This window comes from Verticillium nonalfalfae, assembly GCF_003724135.2.
Source record: "Verticillium nonalfalfae strain VnAa140/NRRL 66861 chromosome Unknown scaffold_94, whole genome shotgun sequence".
Taxonomy (NCBI): Eukaryota; Fungi; Ascomycota; class Sordariomycetes; order Glomerellales; family Plectosphaerellaceae; genus Verticillium; species Verticillium nonalfalfae.
Genome location: NW_021167319.1, coordinates 72,646 through 96,760, shown reverse-complemented (window position 1 = coordinate 96,760; position 24,115 = coordinate 72,646). Strand labels below are relative to the sequence as shown.

The window sequence follows — 24,115 nt, the reverse complement described above, 5'->3', positions numbered from 1 at the left end:
AGCCAATCCCTCGCAGCACAGCCCACTTTCTTCTTCTCCCGCGCCGCTGAGGCCCTCCCATCCTGTCATTCGCGCAACCTCGTTCCGCTGTCACTCACCTTCTCCTTCACTCACCTCACCTCTCACTTCCCTCCCTTTCCACTCGAGCGCCGTGCACTTTTGACGCCAACGTCTCGAGAGCGCCAGTAGCGGGATTGCTCCTGCCATTTGCTTCCATCCTCACTCGACTGCCCGCCTCTGCATCATCTTCTCACAAGCAAGCCGTATACCGCGCCTTGGCTTGTTCAACCTCCGGGTGCTGCTCCGATCCGCCCTCCACTCTGGACTTCTTGGCCCGCTGCTTTTGAGACTTCACCCTCCGTCGCCGCCATGTCGTCCTCCCGCCCGTCTTCCCCGGCTCAGGTCCTCCCCTTGACGGAGAAGCCTGCAAGCGCGAGTTACTCATTACACCCGGCCTTCTACATCGGGTACGTCGTCACCGTCGGTGCTGTCGCCTCACATGTGTTGCCCGCTAACCGGTCCCAGCGCCTGGATTTTCTTCTCAAACTCGACGATCCTGTTCAACAAATGGCTTCTTGACACCGCAGGCTTCAGTAAGTTCCCTTGGCTCTGTATGTTGAATCTTCGCTAACCAAGTTGCAGAATATCGTACGTTTCCATGAGCGTTCATCGCCGCGGATTTTTGCTCACATGCTAACTCTTCGCAGCTGTCATTCTTACTTGCTGGCATCTCGTTTTTGCCACTGTCGCAACACAGATTCTTGCTCGCACGACGACTCTTCTCGACAACCGCCACCAGGTCAAGATGACTGGCCGCACATATCTCCGCGCCGTTGTGCCCATCGGCTTGTTATACTCTGGATCTCTCGTCTGCTCGAACTTGGTCTACATGTATCTCTCCGTCGCCTTCATCCAGATGCTCAAGGCCGGTGCCCCCGTGGCTGTTCTTTTCGCATCCTGGGCTTTTGGCGTTGCCGATCCTGACCTGAACACGCTCTACAACATTCTCTTCATCGTGGCCGGCGTTGCTCTTGCCTCTCTGGGAGAGATTGAGTTCTCCATCGTCGGCTTCATGTTCCAGATCGCCGGCATTGTCTTCGAGGCCGTCCGTCTCGTCATGATCCAGGTCCTGCTGAAGGGTGACGAGTCTGCGCAGAAGATGGATCCTCTGGTCAGCCTTTACTACTATGCTCCCGTCTGCGCTGTCACCAACTTTTTCGTCGCCGCCATTGCCGAGTTCCACCGATTTGAATACGCCGATTTCGAGAAGACCGGCTTCATGATTCTCATCCTCAACGCCAGCGTGGCTTTTGGCCTCAACGTCGCCAGTGTCTTCCTCATCGGCAAGACGTCTTCACTCGTCATGACCCTCACCGGAATTTTGAAGAACATTCTTCTCATTGGTGTTTCCGTTCTCATCTGGAACACCTCTGTTTCTGCCATGCAGTGCTTCGGCTACCTTCTCGCCCTCTTCGGCCTCGTCATTTACTCTACCGGCTTTGACCAACTGAAGACGCACGCTGCCAACACATGGATCTGGGCTCGCAATGCCGCTACGCAAGGGGGCGATGACGGCCGTCTCTCGCCGCTCGTCCGCCGCACGCTTGTCATTGCCGTTGTCGCCTTCGTTTTCGTCGCCCTTGTCATGGGCTACATGTACGGCGGCTCGCGCGACTTCCTCGTAGCTGGCGCTGCCGCGGCCCAAGACGGAGCTGGTGGACAGTAGACGGCAGGTCGGAAACAATTTAGACATTTACAAGTGGGGTTCGGATTATGAATGGCAGCAAACCTGCTCGTCCTCGGGCTGGAGCGGGGAGGCGCCTCGTGAAATTTTTTTTTGCTTATGAATACGGCAACAGCATGGAGTTTTTCGACGCAGACGTAAAAGTCTGAGTACGGCACGGGGTTCTCTTTCCAGGGCTTTGGCGCTGTTTGGACAGTTGGGTGGTCGGGGGTGTTTTCTGAATAATGTGCAATTGTAATCATGTAGACTTGCCACATGGCAATTGGTTCAAGACGAATGAGGACTGACGTCGCTGTTATCATGTTATCTTGCTTCAGAACTGTATGACGTGTTACATGAGGTCAAGGAGCTCAAAGGACAGACGAGCAAGGGTAGCTTGGACAAGTGTCATCATAACAATAATTCTGCAGCTAGCCCTCATGTTCATCTTGCCCATAAACCGAGGGGAACTTCGCGTGAGGCCCAAACAACAGTCCCTAAGTACTAAACACACCCAAAGTCCTGCAGACTCGTGAAGACCAAAAAAAAAAAAAAAAAAAAGAGAAGCCCGACGGACGACTGAATGACTACCGGCTCCGATCCCGCCGGTCACGGTCCCGACGCGGCGTGGGGCTCCTGTCCCTCCGGCTCCGCCTGTCGCGGTCTCGATCCCTGTCACGATCCCTATCGCGGTCGCGGTCACGGTCCCGATCGTCACGATCCCGGTCTCGATCTCGATCCCGGTCGCGACTCCTATCTCTGCGCACGCGGTCCCTATCTCTCGAGCGGCTGGGGCTGCGACTCCGGCGTCTGTCCCGGTCTCGATCCCGGTCTCGGTCCCGGTCTCGGTCCCTGTCGCGATCGTCCCTCTTCACCGGCATATCGTGCGGCCTCTCTCTGTCGCGGCCGGGGGGCACATAGCGGTCAATCTCTTCGAGGTCGCGCTTGCGCTTGGCGTCGGGGGAGCGCATGTCGTCGGCGGCGCTGACGCCGGCGCCCGAGGCGCGCTTGTCGTCGATGCCGGGGATGGGCATGCCCTTCTCGCGGGCCTCGCGCTGGGCGGCGAGGTAAGCCTTGGCCTCCTTCTCGCGCTTGCGCACCTCGTCCATCTTGGTGTGCGACGCGCGGTCGCCGGGCGGGTCCGTGTTGCGGTACGGCGGCGGGTTGTGGCGCGGCGGCGGCGGCGGCGAACGGTCGCGCCGCGGGCTGCGCGAGCGGTATCTATCGCGGCGGGGACGGGAGCGTGAGCGACTCCGTCTGTCGCGGTCGCGGCGGGGCCGAGAGCGGGATCTGTCGCGGCGCGAGCGGGAGCGTGACCTGTCGCGGTCTCGACGGTCATAGCGTGCGCGGGAGCGAGAGCGGGTGCGGTCGCGACGGGGACGAGAGCGGGACCGGGACCGGGAGCGAGAACGACGCGTGCGGGAGCGGCTTCGTCTGTCGTGGCGGTCGAAGCGGGAGCGGGATCGACTTCTCTCGCGGCGACGGGAACGCGAACGGTCGCGTCGGTCTGTTCTGTCACGGGAGCGAGAACGGTCCCGGCGTCGGCGGTCGTACTCGTGGCGCGAGCGTTGTCTAGATGAATCTTCGCGTCGGGCGTCCCTCTCTCTCTCTCGATCTCTGCCTCCGTCTCTGTCTCTGTCTCTGTCTCTGTCCTTCTCCGTGTCATCACGAGCCACCGTCTTTGACTGGCCTCGGCTCGCCGGTCGCTCCTCCTTGGCGTCTGTGGGCTTAGGCGTAGCAGACTGGCTTGCGTCTCCTTCGGGTTTGACCATGGCCGAAGATGCTCTCCGGTCGGACACCATGGGCGAACCGCGAGAGCTTTCTTTCTGCAGAGGCTTGATAGCGGAGGCTGGTGCCATCCTTCTAGGGGGCGGCGCCAGCGCTTCGTCGATTTCCATTTCGACCTTGACAGAGGAGTTGCGGTTGCTCTCGCGAAGCAGGTCGGCCAGTGCGTCCTGTTCGAGGCGCTCCAGCTGCTCCTTGGACAGGTTTTCTCTCGCCTGCTTCGTCTGTTCCTCTCTCTCCTGTCGTCGCCGCTCTCGGTCCTCGCGATCGCGCCTCTCCTGGCTCCTGTCGCGGCTCCGGCTCCTGTCGCGGCGGCGGTCTCTGTTTCGACTGCGGCTCCTCGACTTGTGGCGGGCCGGGTCGCGGGCGCGTTCCTCGTCGCGCTTGCGTCTCCGCTCGTCTCTCTCCTTCTCGCGTTCGGCTTCGGCTTTCTCTCGGGCCGCACGGCGCGCGTCACGCTCCTCCTTGCGCTTGGCTTCTTCCTTTTCCCGCTCGCGCTCGATCTTCTTCCTCTCCTCGCGCGCAATCTTCCTCTTGCCCTCCTCGATGGCGGCCTCGAGCTTGCGCAGATTCTCGCGCTCCTGCTCGCGGGCGGCGCGGCGGTCGAGCGTGTCCTGGTGGTACTCGTCGTCGGTGCGGGCGCCGCGGGCCTGCTCGGCGGCGGCCTCGTCGTCGCCAATGTCGGCGCGGCGCAGCTGGCGGATGCGGTCCTCGATGGCGTCCTTGTCGATGAGGCGCGCGATGACGGCCTCGGCGTGGTGGTAGACGCCGGAGCGCTCGAGGGCGCCGTCGATGAGGGCGGCGGCCTTGCCGCGGTCGAGCGTCAGCAGCTGGCCGGGGTTGCGCTCGACCTCGAGCTCGGCGACGCGCAGGATGTCCTTGGTGACCTGGGCCTGGTAGTCGCTCGCTTCGAACTTGTCCCAGATCTCCTTGCGCATGGCGTCGTAGCCGCCCTTCTTCTTGAAGCTGTGGGCGAGCGACTCTATGGCTGCGCGCGTCGCCGACGGCAGGGGCAGGTCGGCGGCTTTGAAGTTGCGGGCGGGTGCTGGAGGTTGCTGTTGCTGCTGCTGCTGCTGCTGCTGCTGCTGCTGCTGCTGCTGCTGCTGTTGCTGCTGAAGGTGGGTGTCGGTGGCAGCAGCAGCAGCAGCAGGGGGAGGAGGAGCGGCTGAGGCTGCTGGAGCTGGAGCTGAAGCTGGTGTGTCGGTCGCCATGGGAAGGGCCAGGCTGGTGATGGTAGTGGCCGCAGCCGCAGCCGTGGTGGCCATTGGACGCAGTTGGCCTACAGTCAGGCGTGATGGTCGCCTCTTTTTCAGTCAGTCTCGTGGTTTGTTGGCATGATGAGACAGCTCCGTCACTGCACCGGGCCGGGGATCGAGCTAGGTTCGTTGGTGATGGGATGCAAGTCGGCGTTGATGGATGTGAATGGGGCAAACGCGTGATCGCCGTCTCGTACACGTGCAGTAGCTGTAGGCAGCCAGGGTCGGAGGTTCAGGGGACAGACAGACAGACAGAGAGAGAGACTTTGACGTGATCCATGCGTTGCTGATAGCAGCTCACCGGTCTTATCAGCGGTGGGCCGGCGTGTTCGGTGAGCTCAGGGCAGACATGTACCGCAGGAAAGAGCCACTGGGAAGAGCCACGGGGAAGAGCCACTGGAATTCAGCTGCCATGGGGAGAGCTTCTTGTTGCTCAGAGTCAGACAAACAAAGTCTTCACTCTGCGACATCTTCCTCTCTGTCCGGCTACATCAATGGATCAGGTTCCTGGCGGTATGAGTGCATCTTCTCTGAATTACAAGCAGTCTACAGCACAGCAGCTAAGAGAGGTTTCCGCATCATCACCACAGACAAGATCGCACCACGACGCCATCTGCCTTGCGCCTTGTCGAACACCACTACGCAGAGCCGTCTCGGACCTATGAAACAAATTCTTCCCCGCTGCTTGTCGAGCTCCAAGCATCAAACTGGCAGCGTAAGCTACCTACACGTTTGGTTCCAACCTCTGATCCCGTTCGTCCCAGATCGACAGCCGTTGCGCAACCAGTGTGCCAGTCTCGCCGATCGCGACGCCAGAGTTCCAACATAAACCTCGCCAAAGCTCTCAATCGGCACACGGCGTCAGTCCCTCGCAATGGCGGTCCATCACGGCATCGGTCCATCACAGCGTCACAAAAAAAAATGTTGCAGTCACATTGAAGACTGGAGACGCGTCTTGCAAACCAGTCCTGCCCGTCTCCCAAACCATAGGCGTTCAGCCTCTCCGCCAGAATGGCAAGGCCCGCGTTCGAGTTTGCCAGTATAGTTCGGACGATTCTCTCTGTGACAAGCACCATGTCAATCCATTGCTGCTCCGCTTCCACTGAACAGACCCAGCGATGGAACACTGCAGTCAGCCTTTCCCGCTCCCGCCCCTGAACCTCTCACACACCGGAGGACTTGGGTCTGGCAAGTCAACCAACACCTTCCAGCTTGAACTCAATCAACCTGAACGTCGCCTCACGCGGTTCCCCCATCCATGCCCATCCAGGCACACCCAACATGCATCTACGGTTTGACAGCTGGCGCTACGGCGACGGTAGGCTAGGCATGGGTCTTTGGGGGCCCAGCTGGCCTCCCCCATCATGAGACGAAACCCCCCTCCTTGGCTCAGACCTCGCACGTTTCAGCCCGGGCAACCGGCCTCACAATGGCCCTCGCTGCCCACAGCCTCACGCGCGTCTTCAACGACCCGTTCTATGGTGACACACACTGCGGTTTTTCGTCTCGACTCGCTCGTGAACGCTCCGACCCCTCGCCGCCTGCCGGTAGCGAGTCCTGCCGATGCAACATCAGACGTCAAGCGACTGGGCCGGTCTGGCGCGCCTTGGAGCGTCCCAGTCCGTCCATCTCGTCTGTTTCTTTTCCTTTCCTCTTCCATCACTCTCTTGGTCGTGCGGTTGCTTCTGGTGAAGTGCCTTCTCTCCTTTTTTTTTCTTTTCCCTCTTCGCTTTTTTCACGTCATCGTCAACAGAGTCGTTGGCGCGCCCAGACTGAACAGAACATCCAAGCCTTCTCAGTCTTTCCATTCATTTACTCCTGGACGAGTTTCTTTTCTCTTCTCTATTCGGTTCCGTTTGCTGTACTCGATAGTAGTTCTTCCCGGACAGAGTCCTCGCTTTCTTCATTCTCATACCAAGCTTAATTCTGTTGCTTATCAAGTGAATCTCTTGGCTTGCACACTACGCTTCAGTTCTCATCAAGGCAATACGCATGCAACAAGACCACATGTCCGGCTTCCATGGAATCATAGATCGTATAGACTCCTGAACGCCAGACAGCAAACAAGCTGCTGCTTCTCGGCGGCTCGACGAAACGACGGCTTCATAATACCGTCCACGGCACGAGACGTGGCGACCAGGACACACCATCAAGCCCAGCTGGACCGGCTTCATTTTTCTTCTTCTCCGACTATTCTCTCACACGTTCACCACACCCTCGTTCATCATGAGATTACTGTCGACACTGAGTGCAGCGTGCCTCATGGGCAACGCAGCCAACGCCATCCAATTGGACGTGGACAGCGAACAATCGGTCAAGGACGCAGCGAGCACCATCGCCTTTGGTCTCGTGAGCTTCTACACAGGCAACAACACGGGCGATGTGCCCGGCAACCTCCCAGATCCCTATTTCTGTATGTAGCTCGGAAACAGACTGTGACTATGGATACTGATCAGCACGCAGGGTGGACCGCGGGCGCCATGTTCGGCACGCTTGTCGATTATTGGTTCCTCACGGGCGACGACACGTACAACGCGATCACGACACAGGCCATGGTGCACCAGGCCGGCGACGAGGCCGACTTTATGCCCCTCAACCAGACACGCACCCTCGGCAACGACGACCAGGGCTTCTGGACGCTCTCCGCCATGATGGCCACCGAGGCCGGGTACCCGGACCCGCCCGCAGACCAGCCGCAGTGGCTGGCTCTCGTGCAGGCTTGCTTCAACCAGTGGGCGCAGCGTTGGATCGAGGCGTCCGACTCGTGCGGCGGCGGGCTGCGGTGGCAGATCTTCTCGTTCAACAACGGCTTCAACTACAAAAACTCCATCTCCAACGGCTGCTTCTTCAACATCGCCGCGCGGCTGGCGCGGTACACGGGCAATCAGACGTACGCAGAGTGGGCGGAGCGCGTGTGGGACTGGGAGGTCAAGGCAGGGCTCATCACGGACGACTTCAAGGTGTACGACGGTGTCACTGTCGTCGAGAACAGCCCCGACTGCCCCAAGATTGACCAGAACCAGTGGTCCTACAACGCCGGCATTTACCTGCACGGGGCCGCCGTCATGCACAACGTGACGGGGGACGACAAGTGGCGCGCGCGCACGGTGGGACTCCTCGACGAGACGGAGAAGACATTCTTCCAGAACGGCGTCATGTTCGAGCAGCGGTGCGAGCCTTTCAAACAGTGCAACATTGATCAGAGCAGCTTCAAGGGCTACCTCGCGCGGTGGATGGCGGGCACGGCGCAGGTCGTGCCGGACCTCTTTGACCGCATCATGGGCCTGCTGCGGCCCAACGCGCAGAGCGCGGCGTCGGTCTGCGTCGGCGACCCAGACCAGGGGTTCCCAGGAATCGGCGGCACGGCCTGCGGGCTGGCGTGGCAGCCGCGGGGCCAGTTTGACGGCCTCGTCGGCGTCGGCGAGCAGATGAGCGCCCTGTCGGCTGTCATGTATACACTCGTGCAGAAGGAGAGGACGGCGCCCGTGACGGCGGAGACGGGCGGCACGAGCAAAGGCAACCCGCAAGCGGGCATGGAGCCGCACTCGTGGGAGTTTAAGCCGATACAGCAGGCCGAGCGTGTGGCCGCCGGGTTCCTGACGGTGGGCATCCTGACGTCGCTCATGGCGGGGGTCTTTTTCGTCATGAAGGAGGAGACCAAGTGAGGCTGGCGGCTGGCTGGCTGATGATCGGCCCGTCTGATGAAGTTTGTGTGTTTTTTTCCTCTTCTCTACATGTAATTCGGCGTGGCGTTCTGGTGCGGCTTTGAAAGTCCATGACGGTGGGAGCCCGGGCAAAAGGACGTGGGCTGGGCGGCAGGGGCTGGATCACAATGATGGCTGGAGGTTTAGAAAGCCTACCGATACCCAACGGCTGGAATACCATTATTATCCCTTCCTTTTTCATTGGGAATAGTTCCTCTCGTATTTTTCTTCGTGATGAATCATGCATTGTGGTCGAGCATACACTAGACTGTCGTTTCAAGGCTGTGACTGTACGGATGTGAGTGAAGTTGCAAAACGGAGGTGTAGCGATGGCACATGCAGGGCATTCGAACCCATGGCTGTGCCCCGCCTTTGGCACATGCAGTGGAAGGAAATGGTGGGGTGTGCAAGGGTGGATACACGCAGGCCACAAGACATGGGGATTAAGCCATGGTTCTGAAGGTCACAGTTACTCGAGTGCCAATGCATCGACCGAAGCTTCAATCTCGTACCATCAGAAAAATACATCAACACACAAAAACCACAGCGCCGCGAACATCCATGGAAGCCCAAAAGCGACTCGAGCCGAACAAGTACCCGTAGGGCGGGCGGATGCAGGACTAGCAAGACCCCAGGCGCTTGCGATTGCCTAATGCAGCATGCGTCATCTTTCGGGCCCGTCCACCGAATTGCAGCAGGAGCTCCCCCGATGGAGGGGCTGTTCTTGCCTTCGTTTGGCTGTTGGCGTCCGCCGGCGGTAGGTGGGATGGCACGACTTCCCCGCGGCCAACTCGGGCTCGCCTTCCCTCGGCGTGTGTTATACGATTGTCACGCTCAGTGTATAAGGTACTCGTGGTCTTGCGTCTGTCCTTCAGCTTCTCTTGATCCCTCTCTCTTCCTCCCTCCGTACCTGAGCTACCCTCATTCCACCCCCCGCCCCCCACATCTCGACTGCTGAAGACGCACCAAAGAAGAAAAGAATCAGCAGCCATGTCCTCCAAACATTTTCTCAATGATCCCGCCAAGCTGGTGACTACGGCCCTGCACAGCGTCACCCTGACCAACCCATCTCTCGCGCTCGACACGCCCAACAAGATTGTCTACCGCCGACCCAGCGCCAATGCGTCCCCGCAGGTAGCCGTCATCTCCGGCGGCGGCTCCGGCCACGAGCCCTCGTTCGCCGCCATGGTCGGCCAAGGCCTGCTCTCGGCCGCTGTCGCAGGCACCATCTTCGCCTCGCCCTCGGCCGAGCAGGTCCGCACAGCCATCGCCGGCCGCGTCGACAAGGACAAGGGCGTCCTCGTCACCGTCATGAACTACACCGGCGACGTGCTCAACTTTGGCGTCGCCGTCGAAAAGGCACGCGCCGCCGGCATCGACGTCGAGATGGTCGTCGTCGGCGACGACGTCGGTGTCGGGCGCAAGGCTGCCGGCAAGGTCGGCCGTCGGGGCATCGCCGGCACGGTGCTCGTGCACAAGATGTCCGGCGCCGCGGCCGCCCTCGGCCGCAGCCTGAAGGAGGTGGCGTCCGTCGCGAGGCTCGTCGCTGAGAACCTCGTCTCCGTCGGCGCGAGTCTCGAGCACGTTCATGTGCCTGGCCGCGCCGTCGGGCAGGAGGACGGGCTGGAGGCGAACGAGGTCGAGCTGGGCATGGGCATCCACAACGAGCCTGGGTCTGGTCGCGTCAAGGGCGTTGAGCTCCCCGAGCTCGTGTCCCAGATGCTGAAGCAGCTCCTGGACCAGGGCGACGCCGACCGCGCGTTCCTCCGTGTGAACTCGAACGAGGTTGTGCTGCTCATCAACAACCTTGGCGGCGTCAGCGTGCTCGAGCTTGGCGGCATCACGGCCGAGGTCGCGGTGCAGCTTGAGGGCAGCTACAACATCAAGCCCGTCCGCATCCTCAGCGGCACGTACATGACGAGCCTCAACGGCAACGGCTTCAGCATCTCGCTACTCAACGTGGTCAACACGAACCTTGGCGGACCCAGCATGATCGAGCTGCTGGATCACCCGGCCGAGGCCAACGGCTGGGCGGCGCCCATTGCCAAGGAGACGTGGGAGGCCAAGAACACGGCCACGCGCGAGGATGACGCCGTCAAGGCTCTATCCGCCGAAAAAAGCGGGCTCGAGTATGATGCGTCTGCGGCGGCATCTACCGTCCAGGCGGCGCTGGAGAAGGTCATTGCTGCTGAGCCCGAAATTACGCGGTACGACACTGTCGTCGGCGATGGTGACTGTGGTATCGGTCTGAAGCGTGGAGCGGAAGGTATGTCTTCACGTCTTCGATCCCAAAGCTGACCTTGACACTAACGAATTCAGCCATTCTCGCGCACCTTGCCTCCAACCCGCTGACCGGCGACGCCACGCTGGATATTGCGTCCATCGTCCCCGTCGTGGAGTCTACCATGGACGGTACATCGGGAGCCCTGTACGCCATCTTCCTCAACGCGCTCGTCGGCGCCCTGCGCTCCGCCGGTTCCGGGTCTGCCGATGCCAAGGTCTGGGCCGCCGCTCTGCGCCGCAGCAGTGATGCCATGGGACGCTACACGCCCGCCCGACCCGGTGACAGGACGCTCGTCGACGCTCTGGCGCCGTTTGTCGAGACGCTCGAATCGTCGGGTGACGTCGTCAAGGCGGCGGCGGCAGCTCGCAAGGGCGCAGAGAGCACAAAGGGCATGAAGGCGAGCCTCGGCAGGACAGTATACGTTGGTGGCAGCGGCTTCGAGCAGGTGCCCGACCCGGGCGCGTGGGGTCTTGCCGTCTTCTTTGGCGGGCTGGCTGGCGAGGCGGGCTGGGAGGAGGTGTAATGCACGGTTTGCGGATTTGCTCTGGCGGATTTGGATCTTGGGCTGTAGGATAAGGACAAGCTGTTGGTGAATGCATGGGATCGACCAGCGCACGCGGAGGACATCACTCGACGGGACTTGGATGGTGACAACAAGTGATCGTAAAAAGTCGAGTCTTTTCAACGCCAAAGTCGTAAACGAGAGGCCATCTATGTGGATCCCCACCCTCTGTCTGTTCAAACCGGTCAGACGATTTCCATGCGCGTTTTCAAATCTCGTGGCCCCGGCTGCTGTGCCCCTTCTGGCCGAGACCTTGATCTCACTGGCGGTAGGGCTCGCGGCCCAGGCGGCTGGGCCCGTCCGTATCCTCCGCCATGACGCCGCGGCGCCAGAACCCCCCCAGCCCCCATGCTTGCTATTTCCCGTACGCCCCTCACTCGTTGCATCGACGCGCTCAGCTCAGGAGAACCAGGATAACGCTGTCGCCTCGTAGGAACCTGCAGAATGTCAGTGTCCATGTCCGTGTCGGCGGGGTGACCGTCCGGGCCGTGATGGGTGCAGAGGGGGCGAGCAGGGAGGGAAGGAGACGCACATTTTGCTGATGAACCTGTCCTTGTTGACGGGCCTGCCCTTCTTGCCGTCTGCGGTTCGCGGCGTTTCTGTCCACATTTCCTTCTGTTCTGGTATCAGCTCCTCTCTCTCTCTCTCTCTCTCTCTCTCGTCTCTGGCCACACTCCAATTACGCCGCAACAGAGGCTCTGCAGCGACGATACAGAGAGCCGTAGGGACTGTGACGGGGATTCAGACGAGGGCGGTTACGTACGACGTTCTCGAGGACCCTGTACACGCGCACGTCAGCGTCAATTTTCTCCGGTGCAGGACAACTCCGCGCACGCCTTTCACCACGCGAGGGGGCAAGCAACCCCAGGGTGCGGCGATGAGGCTTCGGGGGAGACACGATGGGGGGGACGCACATGTTGCAGTGCCGGTCAAAGGCCTTGACGCGCGCCAGCAGCTTGCGGTTGTTCCTGATGGAGATGAGGACCTGGGTGTGGGAGCGGACGGCGGTCTGCAGGATCGAGAGGGGCCCGGCGCTGAACTCGTGCTCCTCGAGCTGGGCGATCTCGTACTCGGTGAGCTCGTTGCGGGGCTTGGTGAGGAGCTCTTGGATCTTGGGGTCGGACATTGTGGCGGTGGAGGGGTGGGTGTGTGTGTGTGGGAGGGAGGGAGGAGATTGAGGATGCCGTTTCCGTCGTTGTTTTTGACGGTCGGGAAAAGCTAAGGGGAGGCGTGCGCCGGGTTCTGCGTCTGTAGAATTGTCGGCGTCGACAGAGTCGAGACAGGCGCGGATCGTGGGGTGGTTGTCGCGTGGGGTGTCGTCGTTGGGTGGATGGCGAGGCTCGAGTGGTGGTGGTGGGCAGGCTGCGGCTGCGGGTACGGCATCGAAGAAATTGGGAGGTTTGGAGTGAATCGCAATGCGTGATTGGCTGTGTGCGGAGGAAGCTCGGGTCCACCCCGTTCGGCGTGGAAGATCAAGGGGCCGGCGCATCTACCATGTCCCTCAGGGCGGTGTCCGCTGGAAGTGCAGTGAGTGCAGTGAGTGGAGGGAGGCACCTTGCCTGGCCAGGGGTCCGTGCTCCCTACGGCTGCAGGATCGCCAGCTCGATTTCCCAAGGTCCAACACGAAGGTCCAGAAAGGCTACCCTCGGCCTCACAAATTTGTATGGAAACCCAATTGCCGACTCCTCCTTATACCCCGACATAGCCGATACCCCTCTCCTCCCCTCCCGCCGTCGATGCGCCACCCTGGGTCACCGAGCGCATCCAACTTCCCAGTCTCTCAATGTTTTCCAGAGCCATCGCCCTGCGCGCTGGACCAGCAGCTGCCTCGTGTCGGATTTGCAGCCACAGGAGTTTGAGCATGCCTCTGCGGGCCAAGATCAACAATGTCGGAGGGGCGCGAGCACAGGTGAGCCTACCCGCGGCGGCCAGGCAGCAAAGCGAGCCAGGACGAAAACGCCAATGCTGACGCTTCGTCCCAGATGTCGACAAGAATCAGGCCCGAAGACTTCAAGCCCCTCTCTGAAGATGACCCCGACGATGTCGTCTTCAACAGCGCGTTCGGCGTCCGCTCCATCGAGCTCAACCGCCCCAAGAAGCTCAACTCCCTGAACGCCTCCATGATCCGCAAGATTGTCCCACGCTTGAGCGAGTGGGAAAAGTCCGACATGGTCAACGTCATCCTCATGAAGGGAGCCGGCGAAAAGGCCTTCTGCGCCGGCGGCGACGTGACGGCCCTCGCCCAGTACAACCAGGAGGGACCCGGCGGCTGGAAGAAGAGCGCCGCCTACTTTGAGCTCGAGTACAAGCTCAACCACTACATCTCGACATATACCAAGCCCTACGTCGCCATCATGGACGGCATCACCATGGGCGGCGGCGTTGGCCTCAGCATCCACGCCCCCTTCCGCATCGCCACCGAGAGGACCGTCTTCGCCATGCCCGAGACGACCATTGGCTTCTTCCCTGACGTCGGCGCCTCCTTCTTCCTGCCGAGGATGAACGGCGGCATCGGCACCTACCTCGCCCTGACGAGCGACCGCCTCAAGGGCGTCAACGCCTTCTACTCGGGCATCGCCACGCACTACCTCGACTCGACGACCCTGCCGCTCGTCGAGGCCCGCCTCAGCGAGCTGCGCTTCCAGGACTACGACTCGCTGGCCCACCGCCTCGCCGTCATCAACAGCACCATTGAGGAGTACACCACGGGCCTGCCCTACGGCGAGCCCATCCTGCTGGCCGGCGAGCTGCGCCGCGCCATCGACCGCTGCTTCACCAAGGACAGCGTGCCCGAGATTCTCAAGGCCCTCGAGGCCGAGGAGGGCGCCACCAAGGCCTGGGCGCAGAAGACGCTCGAGACGCTGCACAAGCGCTCCCCGACCGCCGTCCACGTGACCCTCCGCCAGATGCGCGTCGGCCGCGACTGGTCCATCGCCAAGACGTTCCAGCGCGAGCACCAGATCGCCGCGCAGTTCATGCAGCACCCCGACTTCACCGAGGGCGTCAGCGCCCTGCTCATGAGCAAGGGCAACCCGCGCGAGCCTGCCTGGCAGCCCGCCACCCTCGAGCAGGCCGCCGCCGCCGCCGGCGACGTCGCCGAGCCCTTCTTCCGCTACGACGAGGGCCAGGCGCTCGAGCTGCTCAACGACGAGTCCTTTGACGAGTACCCCCACGAGTTTGGCCTACCCAAGGAGGACCTCATCGAGGCCGTCATCGAGCGCGGCAACCTGACACCCAAGGAGGTCGTCAGCCACGTCGCCGGCACGTACAACCACCGCACCGGCGTCGCTGAGGTCGTCGAGGAGTTCATCGACAGGGCCGTCACGACGAACAGCAAGGGCATCGCGCGCATCGCCGGCAAGAAGGGCGCCAAGGCGGCCAAGGCGTAGGACCCCCTCTGTGACGTGAGGTGGGATGCAGGATCTGTTGTACAATAGTCACGGCTGCGCCTAGAGGCCGGCTGCATGTAAAAAGAGGAGGGCCATGTATTGACTGGCTGGTCACTTGACACGTTTGCGTGAGCTTGCTTGTGATGTTTGGTGTCTGAAGCTTGGAGAAGTGATTGATGGCCTGAGGCACGATCCACGGAATGACTTGACACAAGATCGTGTCTCGTTTTCTGGCGGATGCTACTCCTCGCTTCCGATCCAAGTGGATCAACGTGACTGTGTCGTTGAATCTGCACTCATTCGCGCGCTATGTTTAGGTGACGATTCTCCCTGGAGATGTCTCGGTATGTGTGTGGAATCGCTTTGATGATTTCAGATTTACATTGCGGAAATCTCATGCAAGCAGCTGTCTAAAATTGTGTTCAAGTCGAACCGTCGCTACTCACACGTCATTCTGGCGTCTAAATGATTCTCAGGTGATATGTGTCATCCTTCGCGTCTACCTCTAAGAGCACGGTATTCGACTCTGTGGGCGTGTGGTATGTCCAGTTCTCGATCTGTCAACGGAGATCTACGGTCCTTGCCGTTTGCGCACCGGCGATTGGGTGTTCATGTGGACGGGAGTGCGGCGATATTTGAGATGTGTATACAGCATATGGTCGCGCTTGAGACCCTAGGGTTTTCGACTCTGGGTAGTTTGCACGTGTGGTAAGAAAGTGTGGCGAAACTGGTACCGCCGTTGAACACAATACTCCACCTGCTCACTTGCGCTTCCAGCGTAAAACCCAATTCTTTTCGTGTCTTTGGGAGCGTTGTTGTCGTAACGTGGAGGTGAGCAGAGTGCAGAGGTCTTTCGCAGGTGATATCCGCCGTCTGTTATTAGGTAAGGGGTGGGATTACATCTGAGCTCTGGCCCTCCATAGCTAGATGGGCTCTTTGCAGCCCTCTTATGCGCGCTCTCGTAGTCCCCAAGCCCTCACCCGCCCCTGTGACGTGGGTTCGCAGGTGCCTGGTGATAACTCTTTAATTCTAGAAGACTTGGAAGCTTGAAAAGTCGCGAAGTAAGTAACCACCTGCACCGTTGTATGAAGAGGGGATAAACAGCAATGATAGAGATCCTCTCTTCTATAGCGTCGGATGTCCAGAATAGAGCAGGAGATGTAATTTATCAAGTCCTTTGTAATGGATGCTTCGTCTTGACCTCTCGGTCCTGAAAGACACGATGGTTGTGGACATGTCTGCCATGTCAGCCCTCAGGGCTTGAGTTACCCTCGGGGAAGTAGCTACAGGACAAATTTTCTAGTTTGAAAAATGGCCAGCATGTATAATTAAGTGGTTTAGTTTCCATGTGGTGATGTCTTTTCAGAGTTTTCTCGTTACTTGAGAATGTTAATCGATGGACCTTGTCAGTAGAATTCCAAGACAACTCCGTTTCGACTTCCCGGTTGTCGCAGAGAGCGAGCTCATGCGAATAACATAAATAAGACGATTGATGAAATAGAGTTCAGTAGTAAACTGTGTCCTCATTCCAGTATGAGTTCTCGTCAGGTAAGCGAGGCCATCTGATTCTTTATGTGTGGACACCTTGATCGCACAGGCTTCCACACCAAATCATACCGAGGAAAAGGTGCCACGTTAGGATGAATTCAGTCTTGGTGAAGACTGATGTCCGCTGTATCAAGTAAAGGATAGAGGCCGACTGGTCGGGTCATGTCGTAAATTGATATGCTTTGTGCGGACTTGATTGTAAGCAAGTTCCTGGGATGACCACTTACCCCATCCCATGTTGGTTGCGAGTCTCCAGGCGGAAAGACTGCCAAGTGGACAATGCCAGACCAATGATTGGAAAGCTGGTAGCAATATTAGGCTGTCACACGTAACTAGAACACCATGACCATTGTGACTCATAGAAAACAAATCTTGTAGCCTGGTTTACCAAGCACACGTGAAAACTTAGCAAGGTATCATCATGCTGACTGCCTCGACAAACGGCTAGGGCGCATGACACTGGATATGTGGACTGATCGAAGCCTAGACAGACAGGAAAAATTGTGTTCGATGCTGCCCCACTGCTGATGTTCTCACATTGTAGACAGCCAAGCCTCGGAAGTCAATACTCGGACAACGTAACCCCTCGGGAGTCCTCCGTGATACTCAGCCGGTTCTCCACACCTTCTCGGCCCCACCCACACAGTCCGCGAACCGCTGCCAAGAGCCGAGTTTTGAAGTTGGACGGGGTGGCACGTGCATTGGCGTTCTGGCGTCCTGGCGTTATATTGGCAGGCGCGCATCCCTGTCGCTCGGCCGTTCCTGCACCTCCAGCGCCTCGCAGCGGGCGCACTGTCGTAGTACTTAGGAAGGTGCGACGCCAGACACGCCTGCCCACCAGCCGGGTTGCATCATCTGGCTTGTTCGCGACATCTTCTCTTTCAACACCAACAAAACCCACACCAGTGTCTCTCCTTCCATCGCCACTCTTCTTCCATGAGATCTCTCCCTCATCCTCGAATTTCCGTCCTCCCTCCCTTTTGTCGAACCACCCCTCCAGCACTGTAAGCCCCTGCGCCTCGCGACACGCTTTTAAGTGCCCGTTGATCCACCGACACCAGAAAACGCGCCTAAGCACGCGACGAGCGCGATCACGGACGCGGACTGGGTACCCGCCCTCCGAATTCCTTTTCTGACCGGCCAACCAGTTCAATTCCACTGCACCCCTGCACCACCTTGCACTGCTTGTCTCGCCGACTACGCAGACCTTCGACACCGACTTTCTCTTCAACCAGACTTTCCTGCAGCTGCATCTTCAAGCCCACACCCTGCCGCAATCGCGCAGGCCCGTGCCGTGACGGCTCTGTTTCTTTTCACACCCACTCAACCTGACCCGACCATCCCCAGACCTGACCGCTCCATTCTGACGACACCGCAACCAACTCGTCTCCCCTCGAGACGACCTTGTCGGAATGGCGTCACCTATGCCAGTGCAACAGCCTTCTGGCAACTGGGGCCACTACGTTCAACAGCAGAGCATGGCCGCTCCCACGCCCAACATGGATGACTTTGGCTCAGAGCGTAGGCTCATGGGGCGTAGGTCTCCCTGGGGTTCTAGCAGCGGATGCAGTTACGTGAGGAAGGAGTAGGCTGACAGCCCAAACAGTCAAAGTCAATTACACCTTCGATCGCGAAGCCCAGGTCAACTTTCTGGCTCGTCATCCTCAGCCTCTCCACGTCAACACGATTGCCCTGAGCGAGACGAAAACGATAGGTTACACCGACCTGAGCCTCTGCGCTCAAGCCATTGCCCAATGCAGCCCCGAGCTCCTGGGCGAGGACCACGACTACACCGTCTATGCGTTCGACTACTCGGAGGAGGACACACCACTCGTCGGGCAAGGCTTGCTGTCCTGGATACTGCATGCTGACCCTTCCGAATCCAAAATGATCTTTGGCCGCCTCACCAAGAACCCCCTTGCCTTGCTCCCTGGTGGAAACGGTCTCAAGGAAATGCTGGAGGTCAAGTTCAAGCTCCTGCCCACCAACAGACCGCCTCGCCGACCCGACTATGGTCGGCACGATGCCCTTGCGAGCTTTGATCAGACAATGTCCCACGTCAGGCAACATGATGGTGTCATGACGCCGACAGGCAGCCAGGAGTGGGACTCGTTCCTCCAGTCGAACCCCCAACTAGGTCAACACCAAAACTTGAACAACCCGTCAGCACTACCCGGTGACCAGTCATTTGATGGCCCAAACCGGGTCGCCCCGACGCTCGTCGACACCCAGGGTGATGACGCAGCCAACCCGCCTTCCCGCCCAGCATCAAGAGCTTCGACGACATCAACGACGAAGCGAAAGAGGACGAGGATACCCACCGGTCGACCACGTGGCCGTCCTCCTAATCCCAAGAAGAATGCGGTGACTGTGGACACTCTCCACAGCCAAGGCCCGGGCAGCACATCCGGCTATGAAGAAGGAACGGACGCCGAGGAAAGCGCACCTGCGAAAAAGAAGCGTGCGACGACGACAGCGGTTACGAAGAACATCAACGACCCCTTCGGAGGCAGCGCTGGCCCTGAATCTCTCAGAGTGGCTGCCAGCACGGCTGGCTCGATTCGAACCTTGCGACCACCCGGTGCTGGTGGCGAAACCACGCAAGGCAACCATCTGCAGGATGTGCCTAGAGCACCCACACCGATCCCGGCAGCAGGGCCTCGCAGGGCGCAAGGTGGCAGGGGCGCCGGTGCCAGCAGCCTTCGCCGACAATCTACCCTGAGTCAGGCTGCCATTGCTGCTGAGCAGAACCCCTCCTTCACGGAGTCTGTATCGGCCATGTCACCACCTAGCCAGGATGGTCGCTCGCCCGGAGAATCAGAGATTGCGTCTCCCGTCTACTCGGACAGCCCTGGGCAGATCGGCTCATCACCACCAGTGCCCAGAGTGACGGCCTACATCCGCTCTAGCCCTCCGGCGAGCAGCCCGACCCTGCCTCCAATGCCGAAACCACAACCAGACTCTGGGTTCATGAGTGGCGACATTGATGACCTGTTCGATGAGCAAAGCAAGCCTTTCAAATTGGAACCTACATCGCAGCCGGCGTCACGCCCAATACCGAGAGCCTCTGACCGGCAAAAGATCCCTGGCGTTCTCATCCATGAGCTGAGACAAACTCGGCCAGCGTCGAGCGATGTCGAAATGGTACTCCATGCGGATTCTCAACCGCCCTATGCGAGTAACGCACGTTCGACCCTTCCGTCCCCTGCCCCAACATATGGACCTCCCGCCCATCCATACAGACCACCTGCGCCGCCGGCCTCGCTGAATCGGTCAAAAAGCGATTCGCACGCACTCATGGCACCGCCGGCTGCGCAAGTAGGTTTAAAAGATCCGTCGCCACAGCTAGAGGAGCCAGCTGTGGCGGTTGACAGAGACATGGCAAAAGCCGCACCTGCTGCTCCGACCCAGGAAACACCCATGCCATCAGTGGAGGATCAGGGTGAAAACGGACACCCTGTTCATATTCAACAGATGATCACCTCCCAACGACCTCTCGACGAAAGGCAGTCCACGGAAAGCAGGACCCCTTCGGAGAACCAAAGACCATCCGCACACCCCACGGAAAACCCTGCACCACAAGAGCAGGAGCTCATGCAGCGCCTAGCAGCTGTTGCGAGGGATGCTTCGGAGTCAGAAGGCTCGCTGCCTCCCGCCAGCACAGCGATTGATCTGTTCGCCAGACCACTGCCGCCAAATGCCAGGCAGCACTCTCGCCCAGCCACGACCACGTCCCGACCGCAGCTGGCCGCAATCCCAGCCAGCGATCCCATCGGCTCGCTTGCACTCCCTGGTGCAGTGGATACTTCGTTTTCCGAGGCGCCCGCCCCAAAGTCTCCAAAGTCGCCTCGGTCCAACAAGAATCTTGTGAAGAAGGCAGTGATTCGGCTGCGACTAGAGGAAGCGATTGCCGCTGGTCAGATGCCTGCATACTGCACCAACTGTGGCGCCATCGAGACACCCACTTGGAGAAAGATCTGGACGCAAGAACGATTTGGGGTTCCCGAATTTTGCGAGTTTTCCGAGAAGCCTGGCAAGATCACTGCCATCATTGTCTTGGAGCGCGATACGGACGACAACCCTAGTAAATATCAACTGATCAAGAAGGGCCTAGGTGAGAAGGACAACAAGGAAGAATGGGTCGAGTCTCTGCTCTGCAATCCTTGCGGCATCTGGCTTGCGAAGTGGAAGATCCACCGACCACCCGACAAGTGGGATCGTGGCCAACAGCCAAAGACCCGGCGACGGGGTCGTGCCGCGCGCAACCCCAAGCGTTCCAAGGGTGCTGCTGAGGCTACGTCAGAAGCGGCCTTTGAAACCGACCCTGCTGGCCCTGAAGGCATGGACGGCCCCTCCGAAGACATTAGCAAAACGTTGCACGTGGCCTCGGTGGACGACACAAACTCGCGGGAAGCTTCCCTGGCGCTCGAGCAAGCCTTGCGGAACGACCTCCTTTCGCCAGCAAAGCAACATCGCTCCCGGCATGGCTCGACACACTCTCGAGGAAGCGGCACAGCGAAGAGTCCAATTATGGTGGGGGCGAGTGCGGAAGAGGCCATAATGGGAGCGACACGTCGTCTCTTGTTCCCTTCGCCCCGTAAGGATGGGCAAGTGAAGGTGCTCAACGAGGTGGCCATCAACGTCATTCAGCTGGATGCGTCTAAGGTCGAGACCAGAGATCCTGATATCAAGGGGCCCAGGGCTCCGCACCAACAAGGTCAACTGACCGTCCCTGATGACGATGATGAACTGGAGTCTCTTTTCCGCAGTCCAATGGCGCGACCTTCGACCCCTCCTACGCAAGACGGCAACCATCCAGGACCGTTCAAGACCCCTACACGGCCAACTCCGAGTCATCGCCCCGTCACGCGCAGCATCTCCAAGTCCATCAAGTCGGGCCGTTCCCGCCCTTCTCCAGCGCAAGCACTAGCTATGCTCCAAGCCACGCCCACTCGCACACCGCGCTCGCTTGCTCGTGTTTTGGGAGGCGACAGTCCCAGTCTGAGACGCAGCCCAAGGTTCACGGGACACGACGATCTTACGTTGGCGTTGCTTGAAACCCCCATGACCCGGTCGATCAGCCAGATGCTCTCTGACTACGGGGTTGAGGACGACGGCCTCGGCTTTGGCAGCATTGCAGGCATGCCAGAGCTAGAAGGCCTTGATGACATACCCTTTGACTTCGGCAGCTTGCTCGGTTCCGATGCCACTGCGGCCAGCTCGCCTTCAAAGGCCAAGCGTGGAACCGGGTTCGACTATGCGGGCACTGATCACATGTGGACCGAGTGGAACAAAGGGGCTCCCACAGAGCCGCAGGAGTGAGATATGGATCGTTATGAGACGAGGGTTATGAAAGGCATCACACAGCCCGCAGAGCAGATTAGCTGTTGTTTCGGCGTTTTGAGCGGCCCCTTCGTGGGCATTTATTGTTATTTTCTTGTCCTTTTGAGCGGGACTTGGCTTGGCGCGGATCTTGGTTCGCTCAGTATATTTGGTAGACTCTCAGCATGAACAGCGTGCGTGCGTGCATGGAGGATATCGTCGTTTTGGAGGCAGGACGTCTCAACATTGGGACACAGCCGTTGCATACAGTAGAGTAGTACGTGAGCTTGATCGTCACAATACAAGATTAACTCATCATTTTTTTTGGGAAGTCGGTGATGATCGTGACTTGATATGTTGATGCGATAAGCAGGTCACGCGTCTTTCGAGTCTGCAGTTGATCCAGCGAACACGGTGGTTACATGGTTGAGCCTGGGGAAAAAAAAGGAAGTCTTCTATACCGGCACTCCCGAGAATGCCTCCATCTACACCTAGATGATGGCACATATGATACACAAATACACGTAGTTCTACACAACCACCCTTCGCCCTTCTTCTCTCTCTCTTCGTCTTGCGTCCCCTCCCGCTCGCTGCCCTTTGGTTCCAGCCTTGCTCCTCGCCCAGGACCGGCGGCAGCACCACGTCCCGAGCACTGCCCCCACTCAGCAAGGGCCGATGCTGCTGCTGCTGCCGCGTCCGGCGATGGCAGCCGTCTCTCAGCCGCGCTTGCCGTTGCCGTCGGCGCGCTTCTTGACGATCCAGCCCTTGGCGTTGGACAGGCCGCGGATGCGCTTGGTGTACTTCCAGAGGTGGCGGTACTTGGGGCCCTGGCGCTTGGCCTCCCAGCCGCGCGGGGCCTTGGGGGGCTTCATGCTGTAGACGCGGTTGGGGCGGAACTCGACGTCGGCGCCGGGGACGCCGGCGCGGTGCATGACGTCGGCCGTGTGCTCGTCCCAGACGGTGCGGAAGAGGGTGAAGCCCGTCGGGGTCAGGGCGAACTTGTCGCGCAGGGACTTGAGGGAGAAGCCCGTGGCCGGGGCGGGGGCGGGGGCGGCGACGGTGGAAGAAGAAGAGGAGGAGGAGGACGACTCGTCGGCGACGGTCGTTTTGCTGTACTGCGCGCGCAGGGCGGCAATGTCGAGGGGCTTGTTGCCTGGCTGGTCGAGGATGAAGATGGCGAGGCGGTGGTAGGGCGCGCCCTTTTGGGCAAAGGCGGGGAGGTAGGGGACCGCGATGTGGGCGTCGCGGTTGAGGCGGCCGAGGGGCAGCGAGGGGTCGGTCGGCGAGACGGGGATGTTGGCGGCGAGGAAGTGGCAGCGCTTGGAGAAGGCGTCGGACTCTGTGTCGGGGACGTCGGGGTCGACGATGGCGACGGTGACGAGGCGCTCACCGGCGTCAAAGGGCTGGACGCGCAGGCGCGGGGCGACCTCGGTCAGGTTCGAGGGCAGGATCTTGCCGGCGGGGATCTTGGAGCGGCGGAAGTGCAGCTCGACGTCGTATGTGGGCGTCAGCTTGGGGAGGATGTCGGGGGTGATGTGGAACTGGCTGATACGCTGCTCCACGATCTTCTTGTTGTAGCCCTCCCAGCGGCGCTTGGCGAGGTAGCGGTAGATGGGTTTGCTCATGTCACCTGCGGGGGGCGGGCCAGTGTCAGCTCTCGAGCCGACGCCGGCAGGGATGAATACGTTGGGAAAAACATACCGAGTCCGTCCTCGAACCGCCTCTTGACGGCGGGATCGTTAATGTCGGCCTGGATCTTGAGATGCTCAATGTGCCTCCTAATGCTCTCGAGCTTCATCTCCCTCTTCTTCTCGCCGCCCCTGAACAGCGCGACGTCGGTCTCGCGAATCTTGCGCATCTTCTCCACCTCGGCAGCAATGGCTTCGACCTTCTTCTGGCGATCGAGGGCGAGAATCTTGCGCGCCTCCTGGAAGGCCTGGTAGGGCAGCTGCTCAAAGGGCAGGTTCTGCGAGGTGCGAATGGCATAACGACGACGACGAGAGCCCACAGGCGGTGTGCCGGCCTTCCAGAGATCCTTCTCGGCCCAGGGCGCGACGGCCGTGTTGGGGTCGAGCTCGAGGGGGTCGGGGGTGCCTTCGGGGCGATCACGAACGACCTTGTAGACTTCTGCTGGGGCCGAGGGCGTGGTTGTGAAGGGACGCAGCTGGAGAGCGTCGTGCCGCAGACATTTGGCCAGTGGCCTCGCGGCCTGCCGGCAAGAGGACATGGTGTGTGATGATGGTGAGGAGAGCCAATTGGTAATGCACCCCTTGACGGCTGGCGGTCCTTTCTGCGAGACGGGATGATGGGGGGATTTCCGTCAGGGAACTGAAAAATGAAGCTTCAGCAACACGCGACTTTGCGGGTCCCACAATAATCGCCCACGGCATCTGTCCATTGGATCAGGGGCTCCATCCGCCCCGGCCTCGGATTATCCCGCTGGAGCTGTCTGCAGCCAGCCAGCCTCGTGCTTAGGTAACGCAAAGGAGTCGGTCGAGCCAGGCCAAATTTTCGACAACGGCGGCTCGTACTGGTGAAGCAT

The 24,115-nt window shown here is 59.8% G+C and overlaps 8 protein-coding genes across 8 annotated transcripts; 5 read left to right on the top strand and 3 right to left on the bottom strand.

The window, feature by feature from the left end:
* Positions 1 to 369: 369 nt before the first annotated feature.
* On the top strand, positions 370 to 1,726 carry D7B24_009463 (uncharacterized protein; the record flags this gene model as incomplete). Its single annotated transcript, XM_028643537.1, has 3 exons — positions 370 to 467; positions 526 to 611; positions 708 to 1,726. 3 exons carry the CDS (start codon positions 370 to 372, stop codon positions 1,724 to 1,726), a joined length of 1,203 nt encoding a protein of 400 aa, XP_028492929.1.
* A 584-nt stretch (positions 1,727 to 2,310) lies between these two features.
* Positions 2,311 to 4,773, bottom strand: D7B24_009462 (uncharacterized protein; the record flags this gene model as incomplete). The annotated part of the gene is made up of 1 exon (XM_028643536.1): positions 2,311 to 4,773. One exon carries the CDS (start codon positions 4,771 to 4,773, stop codon positions 2,311 to 2,313), a length of 2,463 nt encoding a protein of 820 aa, XP_028492928.1.
* Positions 4,774 to 6,990: 2,217 nt separating this feature from the next.
* On the top strand, positions 6,991 to 8,429 carry DCW1_2 (hydrolase 76 protein; the record flags this gene model as incomplete). Its single annotated transcript, XM_028643535.1, has 2 exons — positions 6,991 to 7,177; positions 7,228 to 8,429. The coding sequence occupies 2 exons, from the start codon at positions 6,991 to 6,993 to the stop codon at positions 8,427 to 8,429; spliced, it is 1,389 nt and encodes a 462-aa protein (XP_028492927.1).
* A 1,029-nt stretch (positions 8,430 to 9,458) lies between these two features.
* On the top strand, positions 9,459 to 11,275 carry D7B24_009460 (uncharacterized protein; the record flags this gene model as incomplete). The annotated part of the gene is made up of 2 exons (XM_028643534.1): positions 9,459 to 10,734; positions 10,788 to 11,275. The coding sequence occupies 2 exons, from the start codon at positions 9,459 to 9,461 to the stop codon at positions 11,273 to 11,275; spliced, it is 1,764 nt and encodes a 587-aa protein (XP_028492926.1).
* A 433-nt stretch (positions 11,276 to 11,708) lies between these two features.
* On the bottom strand, positions 11,709 to 12,440 carry SMD2 (mRNA splicing protein; the record flags this gene model as incomplete). Its single annotated transcript, XM_028643533.1, has 4 exons — positions 11,709 to 11,751; positions 11,847 to 11,929; positions 12,078 to 12,093; positions 12,229 to 12,440. The coding sequence occupies 4 exons, from the start codon at positions 12,438 to 12,440 to the stop codon at positions 11,709 to 11,711; spliced, it is 354 nt and encodes a 117-aa protein (XP_028492925.1).
* Positions 12,441 to 13,097: 657 nt separating this feature from the next.
* D7B24_009458 (uncharacterized protein) lies at positions 13,098 to 14,703 on the top strand (the record flags this gene model as incomplete). The annotated part of the gene is made up of 2 exons (XM_028643532.1): positions 13,098 to 13,223; positions 13,297 to 14,703. The coding sequence occupies 2 exons, from the start codon at positions 13,098 to 13,100 to the stop codon at positions 14,701 to 14,703; spliced, it is 1,533 nt and encodes a 510-aa protein (XP_028492924.1).
* Positions 14,704 to 17,663: 2,960 nt separating this feature from the next.
* Positions 17,664 to 21,573, top strand: D7B24_009457 (uncharacterized protein; the record flags this gene model as incomplete). Its single annotated transcript, XM_028643531.1, has 2 exons — positions 17,664 to 17,787; positions 17,858 to 21,573. The coding sequence occupies 2 exons, from the start codon at positions 17,664 to 17,666 to the stop codon at positions 21,571 to 21,573; spliced, it is 3,840 nt and encodes a 1,279-aa protein (XP_028492923.1).
* Positions 21,574 to 22,289: 716 nt separating this feature from the next.
* On the bottom strand, positions 22,290 to 23,800 carry D7B24_009456 (uncharacterized protein; the record flags this gene model as incomplete). The annotated part of the gene is made up of 2 exons (XM_028643530.1): positions 22,290 to 23,203; positions 23,275 to 23,800. 2 exons carry the CDS (start codon positions 23,798 to 23,800, stop codon positions 22,290 to 22,292), a joined length of 1,440 nt encoding a protein of 479 aa, XP_028492922.1.
* Positions 23,801 to 24,115: the final 315 nt, after the last annotated feature.